Genomic DNA, 16,382 nt, shown 5'->3' with positions numbered 1-16,382 from the left:
TAGTTTTGGAATTAGGATAATGCTGGCCTCATAGAATGAGCTTAGAATTCTTCCCACCTCTTAAATTTTTTGGAATAGTTGAGAAGGAGAGGTGTTAGTTCTCAAAATGATTGGGAAAATTCACCTGTGAAGCCATCTGATCAATTGCTTTAGTTTGTTCGGATTTTTTTGATTAGTGCTTTAATTTCATTAGCTGTATTCTGTCCATTCCAATCCTTTGTTTCTTCCTGATTTAGTTTTGGGAGATTGTATGTTTCTAGGAATTTGCCCATGTTGACCAGGTTGTCTGGTGGCATATAGTTGTTCATAATATTTTCTTACAATCTTTTGTATTTCTTTGGTGTCAGTTATTTCTCCTCTTTCATTTTTGATTTTCTTTATTTGGGTCCTCTCTTTTTTTCATTGTGATTTTTCTTAAGGGTTTGTCAATTTTGGATCTAGCTCTTGGATTCATTGATCTTTTGTATTTTTTAAACTCTATATTGCTTACTTCTGCTCTGATCTTTATTATTTCCTTTCTTATACTCACTTTGGGCTTTGTTTGTTGTTTTTTTTTTCAAGTTCCTTAAGTGTGAAGTTAAATAGTTTATTTGAGCTTTTTCTTCCTTTTTAAAATATATTTTATATTATTTTTCTCTTGTTCCTTGAGATAGGCATATAATGCTAGGAATTTCCCTCTTAGAATTGCTTTCCCTCTGTCCCACAGATTTTAGGTTGTTGTGTTTTATTTTCATTTGTTTCAAGGTATCTTTTTTTATTTCTTCCTGATGCCATTGTTGACCCATTCATTGTTGAATAACATGTTATTTTGCTCCCATACTTGATATGATTTAAATCTTCTTAAATTTATTAGACTTGTGTCCTAATATCATGGAAAACATTCCATGTGCACTTCAAAAGAATGTGTATTCTGTTGCTTTGGCATGAAATGCTCTGAAGATATCAATTAAACTCATTTGATCTAGCGTGTGATTTAAGGCCTCTGTCTCTTTCTTGATTTTCTGTCAGGAATTTCTGTCCATTGAAGTCAAGGGGGTATTAACATCTCTTACTATGACTGTATTTCTGTCAATCTGTTTATGTCCATCAAGATTTGCTTTACATATTTAGTTGCTCCGATGTTGGGTGTATAGATATTTACTAGGTTTATATCCCCTTGTTGGATTTTTCCGTTATCATTACATAGTGTCCTTCTTTGTTTTTACCATAGCCTTGATTTTAAAGTCTATTTTGTGGGATATAACTATTGTTATCACAGCTGTTTTTTCTAATTGCATGAAATATATTTTTACATCCTTTCACTTTTGGCCTGTGTATATTTTCATTCTGAGCAGGGCCTCTTGGAGGAGACAGCATATATATGTGTCTTTTTTCTTATCCATTCAGCTACCCTGTGCCTTTGATTGGAGCATTATAGCCATTACATTAAAATGATTGTTGGCAGATACATATTTATTTCCATTTTATTTTTTTAATTATTTTGCTTCTTTTTTTCATTTTCTTCTCCTCCTTCTTCCCTCTCTTTTTCTCTCCTCCTCCTCATGCTGTACCTCCTTCTCCCTTCTTGGACCTCTTTCTCCTACTCCTCCTAAAGCAAGTCTTTTAACATTTGTTGCAGTGTTTGGTGGTAACAAACTCTTTCAGCTTTTTCTTGTCTGGGAAGCTCTTTATTTCTCCTTCAATTTTAAATGCTAGCCTTGCTGAGTAAAGTAGCCTTGGTTGTAGATACTTACTTTTCATCACCCTGACAATTTTATATGGATCCATTCTGGCCTGAAATGTTTCTGTTCAGAAATCAGATGACAGTCTTGTTGGAGCTCCCTTGTAGATAACTAATGGCTTTTCTTTTGTGGCTGTTAGGATTTTCTTGTCTTTAATCTTTGCTATTTTAATTATGATGTGTCTTGGTGTGGGCCTCTTTGGGTTCATATTGATTGGAACTCTGTGCTTCCTGGATATGTATGGCTTTTTCCTTCACGAGGTTAGAGAACTTATCAGTCATTGCTTAAAACAGGTTCTTGATCTGTTGCTTACTCTGTTCTCCTTCTGGTATTCCCATCATGTAGATCAGGGTGTCAAACTCATTTTCACCAGGGGCCACATCAGCCTTGTGGTTGCCTTTAAAGGGCTGAATGTAATTTTAGGACTGTATAAATTTAACTACTCCTTAACTAGGGCCAGGAGCTGCCAGGCTGGATAAAACAAGGTGGAGGGCTGGATTCAGCCAGTGGGCCTTGTGTTTGTGTAGATGTTGTTATGCTTCAATTGTCCTAAATGTTTCTTCCTTAAATTTTTTTTTTAAATTCTTTTTTTTTTCCTGCTTTGCTCAGGTGTTTTTTTCTACCTTGCCATCCAAATCACTAATTCGATCCTCTGCTTCATCTAACCTGCTTTATTCCTTCCAGTGTGTTATTTATTTCAGATGTCGCATTCTTTATTTCTGACTGGTCCCTTTTTATGGTTTCTATCTCTTTATTCATGCCCTTGAGCATCCTTGTAGTCATTACTTTAAACTCTGTATCTGATAAATTGCTTACCTTCATTTCATTTAGTCCTTTTTCAGGAGAAATCTCTTGTTCTTTCATTTGGGGGCTGTTTCATTATCTGCCATTTTGGCTGCCTCTTTGTGTTTGCTTCTGTATAGTAGTTAGGTCTGCAAAGACTTTGCTGCATTGTATGTCAGACACTACCTGTGACTGGTCCTGGATAACCTGTTTGTAGCTATCAGCGGTCCAGGGCATGTTGCTCCATTGGTGTGTACAGAAAGAACAAAGCTGGCCACCATGACTTGCTTTTACCAGCACCTGGCCCTGGGGAGGATCAGCCTCAGTCTCAAAGCTCCCAGAGATTCTCTTCCAGCTGCAGCCTTTCTGTTAGGCTTAATCACTGAAAGTGCCTCCCCCTGTACTTCTTAGCAGCTTGGATAAAGCTCCACAGGGTGGGTTGAGAGGGATTCCTGTGAGTGAGGTTCTTGCCTCATGGAGGTGGATGCTGTACCCAAGAAAGAGGGCTTCTGCAGTATGGGGAATGGTTGAACACAGAGATCCTTGCTGCTCACCTTTCAGCTCTCTCCCGAGAGCCACCAACCCCAGATTCTCTTCACTGGCACTAATCTGCTCTGCCCTCCCCCTGTTAGAGTCCAGAGTAAGTGGCTGCAAACAAAATTTTGTGTGTTGGCCCTTTGAGAGGTTGTCTGCATTCTAGCCCTCTCTCCCTGGCAGACAGAGAGATCTTAGTGCTTTTCACAGCCGGATATTATTTGGATTCCTTTCCTGGTGCTGGTGCTCTAGGCTGGGGGGCCCAGCTTGGTGTTTAGACCTCACGCTTCTCAGCGGAACCCACCCCTGGCCACTGAAATATCCCTCTGGAACTTCAGCTGCTGCCTGTGTGAGCCTAGCTAGCCCTTGTCTGCCTCCATGCTTCCTACCAGTCTTGATGTAGTGATGTGGTTTCTTCTGTAAGTCCTTGGTTATAAGGCTTCTGTACAGCCTAGTGTTCAGTTGTTTATTCAGCATGAGTTTTCTATAATTTAGGTGTAATTCTAGTTTGGTCCTGGGAGGAGTTTAGTGTAGCTTCCACCTACTCCACCATCACACTGGATCTCAGTATAGTTTCTTGCAAAAGTTTATGTAGCTTTATAGTATCTTAAAGTGATTTCAAAAGCAGTTGTTCCATTTTGTGTGATGATGAGCTAAGATACAATTAATTTTTTATAGTAATTGAAGGTCTGATATTTAGTATTATTTGTTTAGATTTTATTTATTTACTTTGGGGGGGGAAGGGAGGAAGAAAGGGAGAGAAACATCAGTGTGCGAGAGATACATTGATAAGTTGCACTCCTTCAACTAGGGACCTGGCCCGCAACCAAAATCCACTGAGCCACACTAGTCAGGGCTGATATTTAGTATTCTTATTCATAAGGTAGTGTCCATATATTCAGGTTTCTATGAATATTGTAAAATACCTAAATTATTTAATGCTTGCATAGCAGACAATGTCAAACTGACTTTATTTAGAATCAAACCTATGAATGATTAAGAAATGAAAAATAAAGCTAAGAATATTTTGTAATATGCCATTGATTTCAGATACTGGGATTAAGCCCAAAATTATCAATGGGCAGACTGAGTACACCAGATCCAGCTCCAAACTTCTGTACTTGTCTTTACTTCATTACTCAGCATCTCTTTTTACATCTTTCCATGAAGAGAAGTATTTCTTATATCAAATTCTTTCTTTATAAGATGGAACTGCTAAAAATGCCGTCGATAGCTCAACTCACATCCAAGTTTCTATTTCAGTTATTGTTCCACTTGAACTTTGTGTGGCTGCTTGTCTTTGCAGTTTCTTTGTAGTGTTCTTCATTTGATACAAGAAGAGGAAAAACTTTGCTATTTTCAGAATCCTTTAGAAATTTTTGAAAATGAAGTTTGAAGAGGTAAAGTTGTTTATTCTTGTTGGCCCTCCCTCCCCTCCTTTTCTCAGTGTCCCCTCCATCCCTACCTTTATGTACATTGGAAAACAGTTATTGGGCTTAATTGCTTAGTTTTTCATTGGAACCACTTGATATGTTTCTGAGTGTCTACTTAGATTTTGTTTTGCCAGTCTGTCACTGATCTTCTTATTATTAGTAATCGAATCTAAAGACTTCAATATGTATTGCTTTGAGTTTTTAGTGTTGGAATGATTAGAAAAACAGAAACAAAAAATAGGGAACAGAAACTAATGAATAGGCACTTGTTCAAGGAATCCATTACTAGCTGGCTGAGATCTTTAAGAAGTTGGCTATGGAAGGAGATGAAGTGACTGATTGTAACGGTAACTGCTTGCTATTATGTGTTAGGAAGTAGGGTAGTTAATTATCCTGTATGCTATTTGAAACCTTTGAAAATAAGTCTTTTATAGTTCGCTAATAGTATTATTTTATTTGTTATGTGCAGTTTGGGGCTTAAAAATTACCATGGGAATATGACAGTACTTTACTTACCACAGTAAAAATGATTCTGAGGGTCAGGTATATATTTTTGACCACCAAGGGTTAGAAATGTAAGCCTATCTCCTTGTTTTGGGGGTATCTCACTTTGCATTATGACAGCATTATACTAGGCAAGAATACTATATCTGAAGCTTCACTTAAACTTCAGCTCTTAACAAGACTAAATAGATCTTGGGAACCATTTGATCCAAGACATATCTTAATATTTTCCATTGGGAAATCAACTTTTTTACTTTTGTTGTTGAATTTTACTTAGTTGATGCAAATGAATGGTAATATTTCTAACTGAAAAATTTTTAACAGGAAAAGTTTAAAGAATATTTTGAGCCGTATTATTATTTTGAAATAATTCTAGAATTATGTCTATATGCTAAACTTTTTTTTTTGGTTTCCTTTATTACTTTATTGAATATGTAGGAGAAGATGAAACTGGGAATTTTTAAAAGAATAATTTTTTTGTTGTTAGCTTTTTAGTTGGAGAAGGAGCCTACAGATGGGCAGTAGATCATGGAATACCCTCTTGCCCTCCTAACATCATGACCACAAGTGAGTAAAAACTTTTAAAAATTAAGCTATATTAGCATATATACTTGAGAGTGTTACATTGCTTTTGACCCAAATAGCACTGATATTAAAGGAAGAAAACTTATATGTTGAAATATTTCTAGTTAGAAGACACATAGGAAGTTACTGCTTTTAGGCCACATTTGTATTCCTGGGATCCCTGCATTGCTGTCTCATGCTTTTATAGAAGTTTTGCTGAAGAATTCCTTTTAGGTTACTTTAATTGCTAATAATAAAACCATAATACCACCCCCTTAGAGAAAGAGAGAAAAGAAAACATAGATCATTATTTAACTGTTCCTGAGCTGAGGAAGGCCTTTCTGTGTACAAGTGCAAGAGAGGGAAAAAGAAAAGTGACTCTATGAGAGTTAAGATTTGAAAAACACTCATCATCAATATGACAAAGGATGCATATTCTTAATCTATGAAAAGGTTTACCAAATTAAAAACCACATAAATACATGTAATACCCAAATAGAAAAATGCTCAAAAGTCATGAATAGGTAATATGGAAATTTATATTAAAATGAGTACATGTTGCCCTGGCTGGGTAGCTCACTTGGTTAAAGCATTGTCCCGATATGCCACTGTTGGGGCTTTGATCCCCAGTCAGGGCACATACAAGAAGCAACCAATGAATGTATAAATAAGCGGAACAACAAAGTGATACCTCTCTCTCTCTCAAGCAATGAATAAAAAAATATTAAAAAATGAGTACATGTTAAATTTGTTCTCTCTTAATTTGTGAAAGAGTCAAAAATATATTATTGCTGGTAGGTGTGTGGTGAACTGAACATCATATATTGTAAGTACAAATGTAAGTTGGCAGAAATTTTGCAGGATAGCTAAATAGTGTAGATCAAAAGCCTTAAACTTATTCTGCTTCTAGAAACTTGTCATTAGAGATACAAAGATTTATCCAGAAAGGTGTTTCGTGAGGTTATTAAGAATATAAAACAATTTGAAAATAGGTCCAACACAGAGGAATGTAAGTAAATAAATTATCATATATTTGTATGTTATTAAGTAGTTAGAAATTGATGTCAGGACTACTGTGATAGTGATTAAATCTAATGACAGAAAACAGTGAATAAGGAAGTTGTAAATATGTATATATGTGTGTGTGTGTGTTTTTGTCTACTTAAAATCAACCATAGCTACATATTTATGGGTAAAAAGACAAATAAAACATATACTATTACTTGTTTTTAAAATTTTGTTCTTTATCACTGGATCTAAGAATATAATTTAAATAATCAAATGAAAAGTGAGAAATCATTAATTCTAAGGAAACCAAGTAGTATAAAGAAAGAAGTATAAACAAAGAAATGATTATATATCATAGCAAGTATTTAATAGTGATCAGTTCTCAATAATATTATATGTAAAATGAATATTTATGTAGCTGAAAGATCAATATAGGGAGGCTGGAGGGAAGAGAAATGTGTGTGTGACGAGAAAACAGGGAGTTTGAGGGCTTTAAATCTCATAGTCCCCATCACCCATTCTGCCTTACAATCTTCCCAGTGGTACTTATTGCAAAGTTTGTATATCAAGCAAACAAATTAGGTCATCTACTAATTCCATTTTGTTTTTCTTGGAGACACCCTACCTTGCACCTTCGAGTCTAGCTTGGGTGCTCACTAGGCTTGCTGCATAACTGTCAATGCTGGTCTTCACCTCACCAGTTTTGGATTCCCTTTTCCTCTCTCTCAAATCATATTTTCTGTTTCTTGATCTTGGGTTGTCATTTTTATTTTACTTCCTCATTTGGTATATGTAAGACTGGAAGTTATTTTTACTAAGGTTTTTGAAGAAATCGTTCTTATTTTTTCATTTCTAGCCTTGCTATTAAGCAATCCTTTGGCATTTTGATTCTCAGTTTTTTTGTGGTGTATTTTTTTCTCTTTGGAAATAAGGTTTTAATTACCATGTTCTTATTATCACAGTGAAGCCTCTTGGAATGGGTCTTTTTTATTCACTTTCATGTGCTTCAGTTTTGGAGAAATTTTTAAAAAGTATGCTAATTTCTTCCTCTATCTTTTCCTCAATTTTATTTTTCTAATTTCTATGAATTAAATGTTGGACTGTGCTCCCATATCTTGTTTCTTTTTCAGAAATTATCTTTTTCTCCTTTTAAAACTTTGTCTTTTGTACTACTGTCTTGGACATTTCTTCAATTTTATTTTCTAAGCCTTTTAATTCTGATGAATTTATAATTTTGGTTTCATAGTTTTATTTTCTAGAGATCATCTGTGATTAGTACTTTTAAAAATAGTGTCCTGTTCTTGCTTCATGAACTTAATATGCGTTTTGGCTTATCTCTTAACACATTATGGTTTAAATTTTGTTTAATCTTATCTGCTGTTTCTCTTTCCACTGCCTTACTTTTGGTTTGGTTCAGACCCTAATACATGTTAGCCAATTTCTTCAACCGTCTAGTGACCCTCGGCTGTTTTCCATGCTCATGAGTGTGCACTTAAATGCCATTTGGAAGCTTTGTGTGGAGGACAGGTCTGGGTGACCTCAAGGGATGCGGTGATCAGGCTGTTTTGTTGGGGGAACTCCCAAATGTTCCCCCAGCACAACCAAATGTTTATATGTTTTTCTTTTGGATTAGAAAGAAATCTTCTTAGCTCTAGCAGGGCAATAGACAGTATTTTGGTATAGAACAAGGGAAGGGGCTGGAGGTCTCACCTTTCCTTTTTCCGACTTTTATGTAAAATTCAGTTTTAAGTAGAGCTCCTGATCTCTGCCCCCAAGCTGTACTTGATGTCCACTAAATTGGAGCCCGTCTGGTCCAGCCTCTCCGTAGATAACCTCATATTTTCTGCAAGTATGAGAAGGGGGTTTAGGCATCTACATGTTCTTTATTGACACTTTCTGCCAGTTTTCCCATTTTTAGTTTCAGCCTGGCCTTCAGAGATAATAAGTGCTTTCTATTTGGAGCACTTTTGGTGTTTATTTATTTATTTTGTCAGGAATTTGTTTGCTTTGGAAGAAGAGATTACCGTATTTTTCAGACTGTAAGATGCACTGGACCGTAAGAGGTTGTGTAGGTTTTAGAGGAGGAAAATAGGGGAAAAAAATTTGAAGCAAAAAATGTCGTAAAATATTTAATAACATCCTTTAAAGCAGAAGTCCTTTTCTGCTTTGACATTTTTCTACAATTACAGTCGATTTAGCAGGCAACTACTAAGTAGGAGTACCCTACTTCAGCAGGGTACGCTGTCGTATCTGCGACAAAATACAGTAATGACAAAACTATCAGCACTGTGTCTTTCATAGTGATGGGGGCACTGTAGCTGAGAACATCAGTGGATGACGCACTGTTATGGGGGAGATCTGCTGCTGGAGGGCCACAGGTTTTGCAACACTCTTGTACGGGGACTACGGTTTTGCACAACCTGTGTGGCTCTGCTGCTGTTGCCAAATTACAGCTCCCATCATCCCAACCCGTCCAAGCATGATGGGAGTTGTAGTTTTGCAACAGCTGCAGGGCCGTATTGACGGGTGACCCTGCTGTGGAATTTGCCTATGTTAATATTAATGGGGGACACACCAGTCACATGATGGAGGCATGTAGGGGCGCTGCTGGCTTTCTCCTAACGTGCCTGCACCATCTGTACCCTCCTCCCTAGCACTATAGTATGCCACACTGGGGACTCTGCTTCTCCTCCCTTGCCTCACACCGCCGGGACACCCCCTCCTCCCAGCCCAGGGCCCGCAGCATCGCCCCTCGACTCCTGCTGCTGCCCAATTCCTGCAGTGGCTACCCTGCTCCTGCCTCCTGAGACCCCATTCCACCACCCCCGCCTCTCCTCCCTCCCCCGCCCCCCTCAGCGAGCCAGGTAAGCTACATTCCCGCTATAAGATGTACCTCCATTTTCCTCCCAAATTTGGGGGAGAGGGGAAGTGCGTCTTATAGTCCGAAAAATATGGTTGTTTAGTTTGAAGAGATTAGTTTGCTTAGTGATTATCTCAGTTATTAGGCATGGGGGTTTGTCTCCTGTACCCAATGAGTTACTGTTTATGCATCCATTTGCTTCTTGTTTTCTAACATTGTGTTGATATTCCCCTTCTCATTATTATCATCCGTGTATGTCAGTCTTTTTTTTCTCCTTAAAATTTCTTTTTGGTAAGGTTTTAGTAGGGTTTGGAGATGGACTTACTCATGTGTTCAGTTTGCCAGTTGTACTTCAAAACATTTGTATAAAAAGATGTTATAAAAACAGCTATTACTAGATATTTTGCAGATGACAAAAATATTTTGACTGTGTTTTATGCTTATAAGAAGAAAAATATATATACACACACATATATATTGTTACAGATTTCTTAGAAGTTATATAACCAGTCAACAAGAAATGTTCTCTGAATAAATAAGTTATTTGAAAGTTAGGGTGATATATTCATCTATTTTTTTGCAAAAAAAATAGTATTGACCTATGGTGAATTCAGAGTATAAATTATGCTCTTGCAGTGTCCTCGGTGGTTCCCTGCATGTGTCTCTTGCTTGAACAGTGTTTGAATGGGACATACCCAGGAACGCCCCTTTTTCCAGCCTTTGATTACCCTTTGAATACCCAAACTATTTTCCAGTCATCACCTCAGCCATCCTCGGCCTCCAAGTTCAGCCAACACTGTTTTTGAGCTTAGTCCTTACTAAGCTGAGCAACCATGAGCTTCCAAATTCATCAGAATTATTCCACCGAGGTGGGGACCACCATCAACTGAGTGGTCAACCTGCATTTGCAGGCCTCCTACACCTACCTCTCTCTGGGGTTCTATTTTGACTGCAATAATGTCGTTCTGGAGAGCATGGGCCACTTCTTCCACCAGTTGGTGAAGGAGAAGGTAGAGATGCCTAGTGTCTCTTGAAGATTCAAAATTAGCATGGTGGCTGCACCTTCTTACTAGATGTACAGAAGCCTTCCAAGATGAGTGGGGTAAAACTCAGGACACCATGGAAGCCACCATGGTCCTGGAGAAGAACCTGAACCAGGCTCTTTTGCATCTACATGCCCTGGGTTCTACCCGTACAGACCCTCATCTCTTTGATATCCTGGAGAACCACTTCTTCGATGAGGAGGTGAAACCTGACTCACTTCTGCAGGCTGGTTGGCTCTCAGGCTGGGTGAATATCTTGTTGGAAGGCTCAAGCACTAGTAGCCTTTGGAGCCCAGTAGCCTTTGAGGGGCCTCTCTGGACCCCACTAGTGTCTGGCTTCTGCTTGAGCCTCTCACTGCAACCACTATGCCACCTTTTATCCACCCTGGGGCCCTCTCCCATGCTGTGAACCAAATGGAAGCAAGACTTTATGCAGCAAAAAGAAAAGAAAGAAGGAGAAATTACAACTATTATTTAGATTAAAAGTTGAAAATATTCCATCCTACATTGTAGCACTCTCCAATAAAAATTAGCTTGTATACTGGTGGTACTTAATGATATACCTTATACTTGATAAATTTTATGGAGGCATAATTTGTAGGCTTTTATCTCCCTTCAGTATTTCACAAATTTACAGAATGTATTTCTAAGGTTTATCTTAAAAGAATCTCTTAGATATTTTTCCACATATTTAACATTTCATTTCTATATGTAGATCTGAATTTCTATCTGGTATTATTCCCTTCAACCTGAAATGTGCTTATGCTTTTTTGGTAACGTGGTAGGTATAATAGTGAAAATTTTTTTCAGCTTTCATTATCTGAAAAATCTTTTTAAAAAAACCTATATTTTATTTATTATGCTGTTATAGTTGTCCAATTATTCCCTCTTTGCCGCCCTCCACCCAACATACCCTTCTCCCTCAGGCAATCCCCACACCCTTGTTCATGTTCATGGATCATGAATATAAGTTCTTTGGCTACTCCATTTCCCATACTGTGCCTTACATCCTCCTGGCTATTTTGAAACTACCTGTTTGTACTTCTTAATCCCCTCACCTCTTCACTCATTCCCCTACAACCCCTTCCATTTGACAACCATCAAAACTCTCTCCATATCCATGATTCTGTCTCTATTCTTCTTGTTTGCTTAGTTTGTTCTTTAGATGCAATTGTTGATAGATATGTATTTATTGTTATTTTATCATTCATAGTTTTGATCATTTTCTTTTTCTTTAATAAGTCCCTTTAACATTTCATATAATAATGGTTTGGTGATTATGAACTCCTTTAGTTTTTTTTCTTGTCTAGAAAGCCCTTTGTCTGCCCTCTGATTCTAAATGATAGCCTTGCTGGGTAGAGCAATCTTGGCTGTAGGTGCCTGCTTTTCATGACTTTGAATATTTCTTGCCAGTTCTTTCTAGCCTGCAAAGTTTCTTTGAGAAATTACCTGACAGTCCTATGGGAATTGCCCTGTAGCTTATTATCAGCTTTTCTCTTGCTGCTTTTAAGATTCTCTCTTTATCTTTAACCTTTGGCATTTTAATTATGATGTGCCTTGGAGTGAGCCTCTTTGTATCCATCTTGTTTGGGAATCTCTGTGCTTCCTGCACTTGCACATCTCTTTCCTGCACAAATTAGGTAAGTTTTCTTTCATTATTTTCTCAGATAGTTTTCCAGTTTCTTGCTCTTTCTCCTCTCTTTCTGGCTCACCTATGATGCAAATGTTGGAACGCTTGAAGTTGTCCAGTAGGCTGCTTACACTGTCCTTGTTTTATTGGATTCTTTTTCTTCTTGTTCTGCATGGTTGTTTTTTGCTTCCTTATGTTCCACATCATTGATTTGATTCATGGCCACATTCTCTCTATTGTTGTTTCCCTGTAAATTGTATTTTTTATTTCAATGAGTGTATCCTTTGTTTCTGACTGGATCTTTTTTATGCTGTTGAGGTCCTCACTATGTTCCTTGAGCATCCTTATAATGAGTGTTTTGAACTCTTCATTTGAGTGGTTGCTTATCTTTGTTTTGATTAGGTATTTTTCCTGAGTTTTGATCTGTTCTTCCATTTGGGCCATGTTTCTTTGTCTCCTTGTTTTGGCAGCCTCTCTGTGTCTGTTTCTATGTATTAAGTAGAGCTGCATTGACTCCATGTCTTGGTAGTGTGTCCTAATGTAGTAGGTGTCCTTTAGTATCCAGTGGCACAGCCTCCCCTAGCAACCAAGCTGGGTACTCAAGGTGTGCCCTTTGTGTGGGCTGAGTATAACCTCCTCTTGTAGTTGAGCCTTGATTGCTGTTGGCAGGTCAGTGGGAGGGATTTACTCAGTCCAGTCAGCTGCAGTGCCTGGCTGTGATCATTGACTACCAACCTCTGCCCTCAGTGAAGGACCAGCTATGCACGTGCAGGGTAGTGGTGCTCCAACATGGTCTGTAGCTGTCCACTGGGTACGCTGGCTTGGGGTTTCCTGGGAGGTGCATGCCAAGGTAAGCCCTAACCTGTGTTTTGCCTGGGGCTACCCTGCCTCAACTATAAAGTATCTGAAATGACTGCTACTCGGGCTTGTCTTGGAGATGCCCAAGTGAAGCCAAACTGTGAATATAGGCTGGATGCTGCTAGTGCTGTGCCTGGGGCCATTTAGCAAGAGTTACAGTGGCTGGGGGCTCACTGAGGTTAGCTGTTGCTTGTTTGAGAGGATTAATGAGGTTGTGAAACATGAGCTAAGACCAGCCATTCATATTGAAAATTGTCTGTTAAGAGCTTGGGAGGGCCCATAATTTGGGTGGGACAAAGTCTGGGGGGATCTCTAGGGCAGGGTAAACTGTGTTAACAAAGTTGATGGAGTCTCAGATATGACCGACATCTGCCTGCTGGCTCTGTGGCTCTGTTGGAGGGGGATTCAAAAAAGGAGAATAACCTCTGTGCCTGGGTGGAAACTGTCCCCCAGCCCTTGCCTTGATGCCAGACTCCATGATGCTTTGATGCCTCCCTGTATGCCACTGGTGCCTTTCAAGCTGCTACCCCAGTGCTGGAACTCAGAAGGAGTGAGTCTGAGTAGGTGAGTCTGTGTGTCGGTTCTTTAAAAGGAACTGCTTGGGATTCCTGAAGTTTTTCCACCACCCAATTCCCCACTGGTTTTTGCATCTGGAAGTTTAGGGGACTTATCTTCCAGTCACTGGAATCCTGGGCTACAGGGTCTTGTATGTGGTTGGGGCTCCTCATTTCTCAGATATCCTTCCTGAAATTTTTTCTACCACATGCGGGTGTGGGACCAGCCCATTCCAGGTATCTGTCCCTCTTACCAATCTAGATGGATGTGGTTTCTTTAGTTCTATAGTTGTCAGACTTCCATTCAACTCAATTTCTGATGGTTCTGAGTGATGGTGGTTCTGTAATTTAGTTGTAATTTTGATGTGGTTGTGCGAGGAGGTGAACTGTGTTTAACTATGCTGCAATCTTGATCGTAAGCCCTGAAAAATCTTGAATTTTGCCTTTACCTTTATAGATATTTTTTGTTGGATACAGTCTTCTAGGTTGGCTGGATTTTTCTTTTGTACATTTTATTATTTTTCTTATTGTGGTAAAATATACATAATTCAAAATTTACATTTTTAACAGTTTTTAGGTTTATAATTCATTGATACTAAGCACATTCACAGTGTTGTATAAGCATCATGTGTTTCCACAACATTTTCATCCCAAACAGAAATTTTGTACCTATCTAACAGTAAGTACTGATTCTCCCTTTTTCAGCCCCTGGTAACCTCTATTCTATTTATTCTTCTCCATGAATTTGCCCATTCTAGGTACTGCTTAAGTGTACTCATACTGTTGCTAGCATTAGAGTTCTTGGACCCCCAAGACAGAAATCAAGAGGAAATCCCGGAGAACTTCCCAGACAGATTTTACTAAGCTTTTATGCTCAAGCACAAGGGAGATAGCACAGAGGAAAGGAAGCTTGTCTGAACTGGCCTCAGGTTGGCAGGGGAAGGGTGGGGTTGTTGGTTAAGCTTGGCTTGCTTTTATAAGCTGGGGACAAAGTGGGGTTGCACGAAAAGGCAGGCTTTTTGTAAAAGGCAGGTTTGTGGAATTTTGCATTTCAGGGTCCGGTGACTTCCTTTTACAGCTGCGTTTCTTGCTTCGTAACTATGTTTATGTCTGTACTGTGGGGGCAAAATAGCAGACTGCTCATTAGTGCCACCCTAGGAATGTCATATAGAAGTTAAACCTTGCTCAGCTGTGTATGCAGGTCAGTAGTTTAAGGAGGTAGTTGACAGGATGATCAAATTAGCTATCTGCGTTTTTGAGTTGGGAGTGAAGGAGTGGTGTGACATTTTTGTGGTCAGCTTAACTCCACTGGTCTTCACTTGGCTTCCTGGGCATCTGATGTTTCCTATTTCTAGACCCAACTCCCTGTGCTGTCTTAATACAATACTTAGTGTAATGTTTTCAAGGTTCATACATACTGTAGCATGTAGCATGTTTTAGAATTCTGTTCCATCTTATAACTGAATAATATTACTTTTTTTTTTTTAGCATTTTTAAGGATGCTAGTACATTGTCTTGTAGATTACTTTGTTTTTCTGATTGGATGTTGGACGTTATTTTTATCATTGTTCCCCAGTAAGCAATGAGGTTTCTTTTTTCTCAGACTGCTTTAAGAATACTCCCATTATCTTTTGTTTTCTGCATTTTAAACATGATAAGCCTAGGTGTGGTTTTCTTTGTGCTTAGTTTTTACCCTGCCTGTTGAATCTGTGGGTTACAGTTTTTAATCAAATTAGGAAAACTTTGGACAGTATTTCTTCAGATAATTTTCTTTCGTATGTATTCTCCCTCCTTTGTCTCTAGGATTTGAATTCTACTTATGTTAAAACATTTGGTACTGTCACTTGTTATTGAGGGTCTTTCTTTTTCAATCTTTTTTCTCGCTGTGTTTTCTGGATTCTCCATAGAAACAGAACCAAGAGGAGATATGTGTCTGTCTGCCTATCTTTTGTTTATCTACCAATCTAAAGAGATTTATTATAAATAACTGGCAGTTATGGAGGCTGTTAAGTCGCAAGATCTTCAGGGTGAGTCAGGAAGCTAGATTTTCATTCCAAGTCCAAAGGCCTGAGGACCAGGAGGGCCAGCTATGTAGTTCCAGTATGAAGGCTGGCATGTTTGAGACTCAGGAAGAGCCAGTGTTTCAGTTGAAGTACCAAGGCAGATGAAAGTCATTGTTCCAGTTTGAAGGCTGTCGGGTGAGAGGAATTCCCTCTTATTTAGGGGGGAGTTTACATTTTAGTTTATGAAAACTTTCAACTGATTGAATAAGGTCCATCTACATTAGGTAGGGCAACCTGCTTTACTCAATTTAAACGTTCATCTCTTCCTCATTAAACATACCTTTACAGACATATCTAGAATAACTTTGACCAGATATCTGGGTACCCTGTAGCCCAGTCAAGTTGGTGCATAAAATTAACCATTACACTTTGTATGATTTCTGTTGAATTGTCTTAAAGTTCACTAATCTTTTCTTTATCAGTATCCAACTTAATATTAATCTTATGTAATGATTTTTAAAAAACATAAAATACTGTATTTTCAGTTCTAAAGTTCCATTAAAAAAATTAGCTTCCATCTCCTGAAATTCCTGTGTCTTCACCCATTATACTCATTGTTAACATATTTGTCATTATTATAAAATCCTTGATTACTAATTCTAAAATCTAGGTCATCTGTGGGTCAGTTTCCATTGAAGATTTTTTTTCTCCTTTAGACTCTGGATCACATCTTCCTATTTAGTTGCGCGTCTCGTAATTATTTTTATTGCAATTTGGGCATTGTGTATGATACGTTTTAGAGATTGTGGATTTTTGTCTTCCTTTGAATGATGTTGTGTTTTGTCCTAGCATGTAATTAAATTATTTGCAGATAACCTTGATGTTGC

The 16,382-nt window shown here is 38.2% G+C and overlaps 1 protein-coding gene across 5 annotated transcripts in view; it reads left to right on the top strand.

The window, feature by feature from the left end:
- Positions 1–16,382, top strand: part of TASP1 (taspase 1) — a 288,218-nt gene that overhangs the window by 71,298 nt on the left and 200,538 nt on the right. For all 5 annotated transcript variants that reach the window (XR_006655296.3, XM_045194733.3, XM_045194732.3 and 2 more), the window contains one exon: positions 5,463–5,542. Coding sequence is in view for 4 of the 5 variants with exons in the window: in XM_045194733.3 (XP_045050668.2) it covers positions 5,463–5,542 (80 nt within the window). In the remaining variant the exon portion in view is untranslated. The remainder of the gene's footprint in view (positions 1–5,462; positions 5,543–16,382) is intronic.

This window comes from Desmodus rotundus, chromosome 6, assembly GCF_022682495.2.
Source record: "Desmodus rotundus isolate HL8 chromosome 6, HLdesRot8A.1, whole genome shotgun sequence".
Classification (NCBI taxonomy): domain Eukaryota; kingdom Metazoa; phylum Chordata; class Mammalia; order Chiroptera; family Phyllostomidae; genus Desmodus; species Desmodus rotundus.
This window is presented reverse-complemented; position numbering and strand designations above follow the sequence as displayed.